The 11,146-nt window shown below is 45.4% G+C and overlaps 1 protein-coding gene across 1 annotated transcript; it reads right to left on the reverse strand.

Moving 5' to 3' along the window:
- Positions 1-183: 183 nt before the first annotated feature.
- On the reverse strand, positions 184-1,613 carry Nyx (nyctalopin; the record flags this gene model as incomplete). The annotated part of the gene is made up of 1 exon (XM_004645577.2): positions 184-1,613. A coding segment is annotated over one exon (1,428 nt), but the record flags the coding sequence as incomplete, so codon positions are not given.
- Between the last annotated feature and the right edge of the window lie 9,533 nt (positions 1,614-11,146).

Here is an 11,146-nt window from a genome sequence, read left to right on the forward strand (position 1 = left end):
CCCCCACCCCCACCCCCAACCCCCACCTGGTGCCAAGTCCCAGGGCTCTGTCTAGGGCCATCCATGGAGGCAAACTCTCCCTTCGTTCTCCACCACTAGAGTTTTTGTAACTGGCCTCACCCTGTTCCCTAAGCCCAACTTCCCCTTTTGGCCAAAGCACTTTGGGCCACCACAAAGTGGCAGGGTCAGTCCCTCTGCAGGCCAAATGTCACATACAAAGCCATGCTGAGCAAAAGACAAGAGGCAAACAGAAACAAGTCCTTGTGGCCCAAGCCCCCAACCCCACAGGAGGGAAAGGTGTAGGGCAGCGACGTGTTGGCCAGTCCAGCTGTGGTGTTGATTGACTCCTCCACCTGGAGCCTTGGGGCCAGCAGCTTGGAGAGGAGGCTGCTGAACCTGCTCACAGTGGTGGCCTCTGGCTCTGGGGATGGGCCTGGACTAGACGCAGTGAGGTTCAACTCCATGGGGTCCACACACAGGCCATCGGTGGAGTGCTCGAAGGCCACCTGCCTGAGGTCCAGGCCGGCCACAGAGCCTGGGGAAGTGCACAGCACATCGGCGACACGGCCAGGGCCCTCTAGCCAGTCCCGCAGCCACTCCAGGTGGCAGTCGCAGCGCCATGGGTTGCGGAAGAGGAATAGGCGGCCCAAGAAGAAGCCAGGCTGGAAGGCAGCCCAGGAGATCATGGTGAGGCGGTTGCCATTGAGGTGCAGCGCCAGGAGGCCTGAGAGGTTCTGGAAGGCGCCCTCCTCCACGAAGGTGATGCTGTTGCGGTCCAGGTAGAGCAGCTCCAGCTCTGCTAGGTCAGTGAACCAGTCACGCGCCACACTGCCCAGCGCGTTTCCCCCCAGGTTGAGCGTGCGGAGGCGGTGCAGGCCGCGGAAGGCATCAGCGGGCAGCATGGCCAGCAGGTTGTCGTTGAGCAGCAGGTGCTCCAGCGCACTGCAGTCGCCAAAGGCGCCGGCGTGCACTGCGCGGACACGGTTGGCCTGCAGGCTGAGCGACTGCAGCCTCCGCAGGCCCTGCAACGAGCTGGAGGCCACCGCCTCGATGCGGCTGCGCTCTAGGTGTGCGTGAGTCAGGTTGGCCAGGCCGCGCAGAGCGCCCGGCACGCGGCGGAACAGGTTGTCGAAGGCGGCGAGCTCACGCAGGGCTGGCAGCTCTGCGAGCAGGCGCTCGGGCACGCTGAACAGGCGACAGGCGGCCAGGTCGAGGTGCCGCAGGCGGCCAAGCGTGGCAAAGGTGCGCGCGTGCAGGTAGCGCAGTTCGCCGTTGTGCGCCAGACGCAGTTCGGCCAGCCACGACAGACCCTTAAAGGCGCCGGGTGTGATGAAGGACAGGTTGTTATGGCGCAACGACAGGCGGCGCAGTGACGGCAATGTGCCGAAGGCGCGCTCGCCCAGAATGCGCAGGCCGTTGCGGTCCAGGTCGATAGAGGCCACCTCGCACGGGAACTCGGCGGGCACCCGCAGCAGGCCGGAGCGGTCGCAGCGCACCAAGCAGCCGTGCTCTGTGTTGCTGCAGCTGCAGGCAGTGGGGCAGGCGCGCAAGCAGGATTCCGTGGCCTGGATGCTGGGCAGGCCAAGGACCACCGCTGGCAGCATGGAGAAGAAAAGACAAAAAGAGAGCAGCAGTCAGCCAAAGGTCACCCCAGGAGCACTGCACAGGCCCTGCAGGTACGTATGTCGCTGAGCTATATTCCCGACCCTACAACACACTCTTCGCTTTGGTTTCCACTTACCTAAATCAGCACATCCTGTGCTGCATTGTCGCCATATGCTCCTAGAGTACCACTTCTTGGCCTTTTGGCTAAGCTCAAGTATGGAATACAGCCTCAAAGGTTTCCAGGATGCACGTGTAGCTGGGCCACTGAAGACGGTTCTGTGGCCTACACTTAAGACTGTGCTGCCCGATATGGTGGCCACCAGCCACATAGGCTACTGGGCATTAGAAATGTGGCCAGTCCGTCAGTGTGCACAGTGTACCAGATCTCAGGATCTTAATACCAAAGAGTAAAATATCGCATCAATAATTTTCACATTCATTGCGTGTTGAAATGTTTTGTGGGGAGTGGGGAGAAGTGGAGATGGAACCCAGGGCCTCATGCACGTTAGGGGAGTGCCCTACCTCGAGCTGCATCCCAGGCTGGAAATACTATTTTAGATATATTGGGTTATATAAAATATTCACATTAATGCCAGCTGTTTCTATCTATTTTTAATTTGGCTACTTGGAAAATGTACGGACGTGAGGCTTATATTGCTATTGGTACTATTGGCCCCTCTAACCCTAAGAGTGTAATTCCTGCAAACTCCCACTGAGTAAGTTAAGCCTCTAGAGAAGGAAGAAGTGGGGGGAGGTCCAGGAGATGAGAGAGAAGGCTGCCAGTCTTGTTTTCTTCTGTAACACTCACTAAAGTTAAACCATAAGGACAAGATTGCTAAAAAGACTTCTCACACTCTTCAAGAGAACCAGTTATACTTTGCAGGTGAGGTGCTTTCCCCAGACCGTGCTCCCTAGGAACTTATATCATCTTGTGAAAGAAAAGTGCTAATCAATTTTGTTCTGAACATTTGAGTGGCAGGTCAGATAAAGACTTCAAGGGGCGGCCAAATAGTTCAGTGGATTAAAGTGCCTGCAAGGAGGTGCAGGGACCAGGGATTTGATCCCCAGGCCTGCCGTGTAGCCTGGCCTTGCCTCCGGGGCATGCTGAGACAGTGATTGAGACCAGGTGTGGTGGCTCGAGCCTATAATCCCAGCTCTTGGGAGGCTGTAAACAGGCAGATCACTACAAGTCCGATCCAGTAGTGAGACCCTGAACACACTGTAGGCCCTTCCCTAAAATACAGAGCAAAAAAAGACTTCAAAAGCCACCACACAGTAGGCTTGGCCGTGGCCCCAACGGAAGGGCATGGTCTGTTGTCCTGTGGAAGATGCGGGTCACAAGTTGAGCCTTTAGGACCCATGGAAAAGGCAGCATTAACTCTACACAATTTATATCTTCCGGCTGGGTGTAGTGATGAAATATGCTCCACACACAGCCCCTATAGAGGGAAAAGGGTACCCAGAGGTAAACGTGCTCACTGGTTGTCTCAGTTACTCTTCTCTCATTACTGGGACAAACACCAGACACCCAATATGCAGGAAAGAAAGGTTTACTTAGCTCACAGTCAGTGGAGGTTTCAGTGCATGCTTGGCTGGCTCCAAGGCAGACTGACACATGGCAGAGAGCAGCTTTTCATGGTGATGGCAAAGAGTACAAAGGGAGGGGCAGCAGCTCAGGCAGCAGGCTACCCTCTCCCCCCTCCTCACACTGTGACTCGGATTACCTGCTCCAGGGAAGGTGCAGCACCCACACCCACAATAATCAGTCACAAACTCCAGAGGGCCGGGGAGATAGCTCAGTGGAACAAGTGCTTGCCTGGCAAGTGCAAGGTCCTGAGTTTGATCCCTGGTACCACAAAAAAAAAATCACAAACTCCAGAAGCTGACCATGACTGCATGAGACTTCTGGGGAACAACTAGACACAAACCATAACACTGTTTATTTTTAATTTCCACTCTTCCTCAGCAGTACTTCCGAATTTCTGGCAATTACCGATGACCTGCCATGAAGTTCCTCCTGCTATGTACAGGGTCCCCTTCAGGAACCTCAAGTGTAGTCAATACAAGGGAGTATCTGGGTTTGCTCAGCTCCAGGACCCCATTAGTCTGTTGTGAACGCTTCATGTTTTCTCAGCGACTGGCAAAGGGATTTGGCTCTTTCGGACTTGATTCAGATGTTCACTTGAAAACCATAGCTACTTCAACATCCTAATCTTGCCTGCCCACACTGTGCATGCCTGTAATTCCAGCATGCTGAGGTAAGAGAATCACAAATTCAAGGCCCACCTGGGAAGCTTAGTGACTTAGTGAGACCCTGTCCCAAATGGAAAATTTTAAAGGGCTGGGGATGTAGCTCAGCACAAAGGCCCTGGGTGGGTTCAATCCCCAGTACTGAAAAAAAAATTAAAAGTCTGATATTGAGGCCTCACTTAGCTTTGCCTTTGTCATAGACACCAAGCTCTAGCAAGTTCCTGGGACCTTGTGCTATACTTGGCTGTGGACGGGTCCTCTGCTGGACTGGGAGACTCTGGTAGGGAAACAGCGCCAAGATCATAAGCTTAGGGGCCGGGGAGGTGGCTCAGTAGAATAAGCGCTTGCCTGGCAAGCGCAAGGGTGTGAGTTCAATCCCTGGTTCCGGGGAAAAAAAAAAGATCATAAGCTTAACTCTAGGCCTCAGAAGGACACAGGTAGAACCTTCTCCTATCAACTCTTCCAGAGTCAAGTCAAAGGCATTGGATTTTCTTACAAGTAGTCCTTCATTTTATTCTTCTCTTTTCTGAATAAGAAAAGTTCACTCTCAAAATATGACTCATGCTGACTCACAGTAGTTAACATCATTCTAGGCATATAAATGGCTCTATAAATGTAGAATCAACTAGGATTGATCCTTTCCTGCTGGATGATGTCATTTTTAACACTTTTGGTCAAGACTTCACAGCATTAGAAGAGATGGGATACAAATAATTTGTAAAATGCAAGAAACCAAAAGGGTGGCTGTCAGTTTTTGTTGTTGTTTGTTTGTGGGAGGAGGATTGTATGTGCATGTTTGAGATAAGGTCTCACTATACAGCTCAGGCTGGCCTTGACTCACTTCGCAGCCCAGCCTGGCCTCAAACTCACAGTGATCCTCCAGCCTCAGCCTCCTGAGTGCTGGGATTACAGGAGTGTGCCACTACACCTGGCCAGGTGCCAGTTTTTAAAAAGCCAAGTAAGAGAGGTGAGAGCAAAGCATCTCATAATCTATCCTCTTTACTTTTTAAATTTTAAAACAAGGACAGGGGTTGTGGTTCAGTGCTGGACCTCTGGTCTAGTGTATGCAGGGCCCATGGTTCCATCCCCAGTATGGAAAAAAATTTGAAATATATGAATATACAGTACAACCTGTTTCAGAAAATAGCTTGAAGTTTACCTTAAACTTTTACTAAGTACTCAAGACATTATCACTGCTTCATTCTCTGAAACTTTGACAGAAATCAGAAATAATAACTAATTTACTGGATTAGGTAGTAAAATTTTTTTTTCCAGAACCAGGGATTGAACTCAGGACTCAGACCCTCACACTTGCCAGGGAAGTGCTTATTCTACTGAACTATCACCCCGGACCCCATGTTCAGTCTCAATCCCTGTCTCAGTACACCCCAGGGGTGGGGCAGGTTGTGAAATTTTTTTTTTATAAATTTCAGATGGACTTAATTTTTTTTTTTTTTGCAGAACTGGGGATTGAACTCAGGCCCTTGTGTTTGCCAGGGAAGCGCTTATGCCACTGAGCCATCTCCCCGGCCCCAGGTTTGGAATTTAAACGAGGCAAATTCTTAGCACACACAGTAAAACTCTAGTATTGGTTTATCTAGTACGAAGACTAAGTATACGTTTAGTAAGCAAGAAAAGCAGAGCACCAACAAGAAAAACAAATCAAAATGTTATATAGTGAGACAAATTCTGCTTCAAATATTGGGAGAGAAGCTAATACGAAACTAACAGTCCAACTGATAGCTACCGTGGTCCCACAGTTACCACTCTTGGGTAGGAAGGGGCCAAGATGGCTCACCACAGTGGCTACACATTAGAGTCACATGGGGAGCTTTTGTTGTATTCTTTTGTTTTATTTTTTATTAGTACATGTTTGCATTACATAATGTTTACACCTTATAGGGAGTTGCTGCAGGAACAACACACATCTTAATTCCCTTTTCATCCTCTTTCCCTCCTCTCCCCCATCTCTTGGTCCCTTCCCATTTGAGAAAGATCTATCCCTATTGCCAATTACCTATCTTTTATTTCGGTCTTTATTTATACTTTGGGTTAGAAACCATGCATTAGTTAAACTTGTATGTCTGACTTATTTCATTGTAGTCTCAAGGTGTATATGTGTTCCTATCCTTTATAGCAAAGTACTACTCCATGGCCACATTTTCTTTATCCAGTCCTCTGTTGATGGACATAGATGTTGCTTCCAAGATTCAGCTATCATGAAGTGTGCTGCTATAAACATAGGTAAATGTCATCAGTGTAATATGATGTTTTCAACTCTTTCAGGATGATAAGTAGGAGAATCGCTGGGTAAAATAGCATTCTTGGTTTCAGTATTTTTGTGGAATCTTAATACTGATTTCCATAATGGTGGTATTAATTAACACTTCTACCAACAATGAAGTAGTGTTTCTTTTTGCCCACAGCCTTGAAAGAATTCATTATTATATAATTTCTTGGTCATAGCCATTCTTTCTGGAGTAAGATGAAATCTCAGTGTTATTTTAATTTGCATTTCTTTAATGGCCAGAGATATTGAACATTTTTTCATGGCCATTTATACTTCGGAGAAGTGTCTGTTCATTTCAGTTGCCCATTTTGATTGGATCTTTTACTTGGAGGAAATCTAACTTTTTGAGTTCTTTATATATTCTAGAGATTAGACCTCTGTCTGAGGAATAGCTAGCAAAATGCTTCCATTTCTGTAGGCTGTGTCTTTGTTCTTTGTTGTACAGAATTTACTTTGATTTGATCCCATTTGTTTATTTATGGCACTGTTTCCTGCACAACTGGGGTTCTGTTCAGAAAGTCCTTGCCTATGCCTGTAACTTCAACAATTTTACCTAGCTTATCTTTCACCAGGTTGTTTCTATTTAACCTTTTAGTTCTTTGATTCATTTTGATTTTAGTTTAATGCATGGTGAGAGATATGGACCTAGATTCAATCTTCTGTATGTGGCTAGTTTTTCCAACACAATTTTTTTTAATGAATTTGGTATAGGGTCTCACTATACAGCTAGGACTCATAGCAATCCTCCTGTTTTCACCTCCCTAGAACTGGAATTACAAGTGTGCACACTTGGCACCCAGTGGAGCAAGGCCAAGAAGGGTACGTCTTGTTGCGCATGACCTCGCCAGCAAGGAAGACGCAACACACAGCTCTTCCTCCAGCGGTTTATTCAGGCCCCTTACAGCAAGCTTCTTCTTTTCCAATCCCCCAGCCCTTGGCTAATATATACTCCCGAGCCCAATCCCAGTGCGCCACGTGGGGATCGCCCATGGGTCCAGCATATGCGGAAGCGAATCATGACTGCAGCCCTGGCCATATAAGGAGTTGTTGTACACAGAGAGCGCTCACCCACGGGGGGTGGAAGGCGGAAACCAGTGCCATCCTGTAGGCGCGGTCCTTCGCAGCTCTCCACAGTTCCCCCTTTTTGTTTTGCAACAGGCAAGGGCAGTGGTCCGATCTCTGCTGTGCAAAGGCTCTGTAGCATTGTAGTCTAGGTATTCTCCGCCCAAAGACAATGCGACTTGCCCGATACCCGTTTTCCACAGAGGTGGGGAGTTTAGGGCATCAAACCCACAGTGCACCACCACATCAGGTCTCAGTGGCCAGCTCAGTGTACCCAAGGGCAGGGCCGACGCAGCATGTGATGCTGGGGATTGAACCCCAGTCCCTGTGCTTGCCTAAGTCCAACACCATTTATTGAAAAGGCTGTCTTTCCTCTTGAGTATGTTTTATGGTCCTTTTGTCATAAATCAGATATTTGAATGTGCTTGTAATTGTTTCTGCATCCCTTATTCTGTTTCATTCATCCGCATGTCTGGTTTTGTGGCAGCACCATGCTGTTTTTAATCACTGTAGTTTTGTAGTATAACTCAAGTCCAAGATTATGATGTCACCCACATTGCTTTTTTTTTTTAACCCAGAATTGCTTTTGCTATTCTGGTTTCCTCTTGTTCCACATATTCTACTTGACTTTCAGGATTGTATTCTCCAGTTCTGTGAAGAATGTTGTTGGCATTTTCGATGGGACTGCATTGAATCTGTATGCTAGCTTTGGAAGTATGGCAATTTTAACTGCTTTGGTTCTGCCTATCCAGTAACAGGGGATATCTTTCCACTTTTCTAGTACCCTGTTCAAATTTTCTCATTCAGACTTCTGTAGTTTTCATTGTAAAGGTCTTTCATTTCCTTAGGTTAATTTCTAAGTGCTTAATTTTTCTCGGTGCTATTATGAATGGTATTTTTTCCTAATTTATCTGTCAGTGGGTTCATTACTGGTGCACAGGAACACTATTGATTTTTTTTTTTTTTTTTTTGGAACTGGGGATTGAACTCAGGCCCTTGCACTTGCCAGGGAAGTGCTTATTCCACTGAGCCATCTCCCTGGCCCAACACTATTGATTTTTGTCTGTTCATTTCATATCCTACTACATTGCTGAATTCAGTTATTAATTCTAGAAGTCTTCTGGTAGAATTTTTTGAGTCTTCTATATAGAGGATCATGTCATCTGCAAATAATGATAATTTGACTTTTCTTATTCTATGCACATTACTATTATTTCTTTTTCTTGTATCATTGTACTTGGTAGTGTTTCAAGCATTGTGTTCAACAGGAGTGGTAATAGCAGACATCCCTGTCTTGTTCATGATTTTATATGGAAAGCTTTCAGCTTTTCTTCCTTTAATATATTGCCATTGGTTTGTCATAAATGGCTTTTATCAGATTGAGAAAAGGCCCTTCTGTGCATATTATTCAGTGTTTTTTATCATGAAAAGATGTTGAATTTTGTCAAAGGCTCTTTTTTTACATCATTTGAGAAAATCACACAATTTTTGTTCTTGTTTCTGCTAATGTGATGTAGTACATTTGTTGATTTGCATATGTTGAACCATCCCTGTATCCATAGGGTGAAGCCTGCCTGGTCATGAAGTATGATCTTTGTTTTTTTTCTTTGGAATTTGGAAAGCCATTTATTAGGGGCGGGGGAGATGGCTCAGTGGAATAAGCGCTTCCCTGGCAAGCGCAAGGGCCTGTGTTCAATCCCCAGTCCCGCCAAAAAAAAAAAAAAAAAAAAAAGAAAGCCATTTATTACTGAGCTCAGCACCCCCCCCCCCAATCAGCTATCACTCAGGAGAGGAGGGAAAGGGGGCTAGCCCAGGAAACAGGGGGGCTTTTAAAACCTGAAACCACAGTCTGTTTGGTAAACAAATTCATTGTCTGACACAAAACAATGCTTTCAGGGTCATTGTGACCACTACCCAAACTAAATTTCCTGGGGCTTTGTTTTAGTTTCTGGTTATCTTGCACCTGAGTAAGTACCTGCAGGCAACCTTGCATAGCCCAAGGTTATAAGAAGTTAAATCCCATCTAGGTTCCTTTTGAAGTCATCTCTGTAATCTAACTTTGTTTACAGGGATTGGTTAGGTAGGAATTTTATCTAGCAAACAGCAAGTAACAGCCACTATTTACTAAACAACTTATAACAGTGGTGAGTATACATTTTTACACAACAGACCCATTACATTCCCCACTGGTTTTATCTGGGAATCAAATCATTGATTTAGCTAAAATCTCCTTGTTATAATTGTCCCAGGAGCATGAGGGGTTCATAGTTAGATCTCAGCACCATTAACTTGACAGTCTGGATCTTTTTAATATACTTAAACAGTTTATAAAACAGGACCCCAGTAGAGCCAAGAGAAACATGAAAATGGGTCCAATTGAGGCAGGTACAAGGAGGCATCGAGAATAGTCTCAAATTTTTCCTTTTGACAAATCTCTAGAGCCAATTTTTTTTCCTTTGGCTACCTTACACCCCAATTGTTTTACATGTTGTTCTTTTTTTTACATGTTGTTCTATTTTGCCAAAGAAGAGGTTTTTAACAACACTAAATATCATGTTTAAATCTCTCAAGTCTTATGCACTCATGACCCTTTGTGGTGATGTTGTATCAAATTATTTTGACATGGGTTCACCACTGCTAATCTACCCAAACAGCAAGGAACATTAGTTAACAACAGAGTCTAAGTACGTGGGTTTTTCTAGAACTCTAGAACAGGCAATATCTCCCACGTCCCCACTGGTTTTTGTGCTACCTCTTAAGCTGTAACATCAGCCAGGTAGTTGCCTCTTTTGTCTTGAGGTCTGGCCCACAGTGGGCAGCATCCATCTCTCAAGCTGCAAAGTCACCTTGTCTTTAATTCTGTCTCCTTGAGGGCCTAGCCCTGTCTGACTGCCTAGAATATTTTTAATCTAACTCAGCTGCCTGCAACATTTTCCCTCTGAAGAAGTAACCTGGACTGCCATGAGGGTATATGGGCGATGACCAACCACTCTCGCTACTTCAGGCTGAAATGGGTCACAGTTGTTGACCAGCAATCAGAGACACTTTTCAGAGGTTCTACCTAAAGGCCCTCAGGAGACATAAGCATTTTCATCTTGGGTAGGCAGAATGGCTTTAAATCTGGGGGAGGCAAAGCCAAGAAACAATTAAATAATAACATCAACAGGATACAGTAATCACTTAGCAGATCTGGAATGCAATAACCTTTTAAAGTTTGTAATTATAAAAACACTAGTCAGAACATTTTGTAGGTCAATTGGCAGAGATCTCTTAAATGTGAGGTTTAATCTCTTTTTATCTTTCATGGTCATTGGGTACTGGGGCACATGAATTGCCAGACCTATGGAAAACACTGAGTACTTTCTGCATGGCAAGTGGGACCACTGGCTGGGTAACAGGCAAATCTGCATAGGCATCTATTAAAGTTTAACAGGCTTTGTCCTTATATTGGCTGTAGCATGATCTTTTTGATGATTTGTTGCATTCTGTTTGCCAGTATGTTGTTAAGGACTTTTGCTTCTATGTTCATTAAGGGGATTAGCACGTATTTTATTTTTCTGGTTTGATCCTTGTGTAGTAAGGCTAGCTTCCAGGAATGACTTTGTGAGTGTGCCTTCCCTTTCAATTTCCTTAGAGAGTTTTGGTATTAAGAGTTTTGGTATTAAGTCTTCCCTAATGTTCTTGTAGAATTTAGCAATGAACCCATCTGGACCTGGGCTTTTCTTACTTTGTAGGGTTTTCTTTATTACTTCTTCAATTGCATTCCCTATTATTGGACTATTCAGGGTTTTTAAATCTTCTTGGTTAGGTTTAGTAGTTCATAAGTGCCTAGAAATCTATCCATTTCTTCTGAATTTTCTGATTTATTGGAATACTGGTTCATAAAGTACTTGTTAATAATTGTTTCAAAAATTACGGAAAAAAATTAAAATAAAATAA

The sequence above is a fragment of the Octodon degus genome, unplaced genomic scaffold (genome assembly GCF_000260255.1).
Source record: "Octodon degus isolate 3935 unplaced genomic scaffold, OctDeg1.0 scaffold00232, whole genome shotgun sequence".
Taxonomy (NCBI): Eukaryota; Metazoa; Chordata; class Mammalia; order Rodentia; family Octodontidae; genus Octodon; species Octodon degus.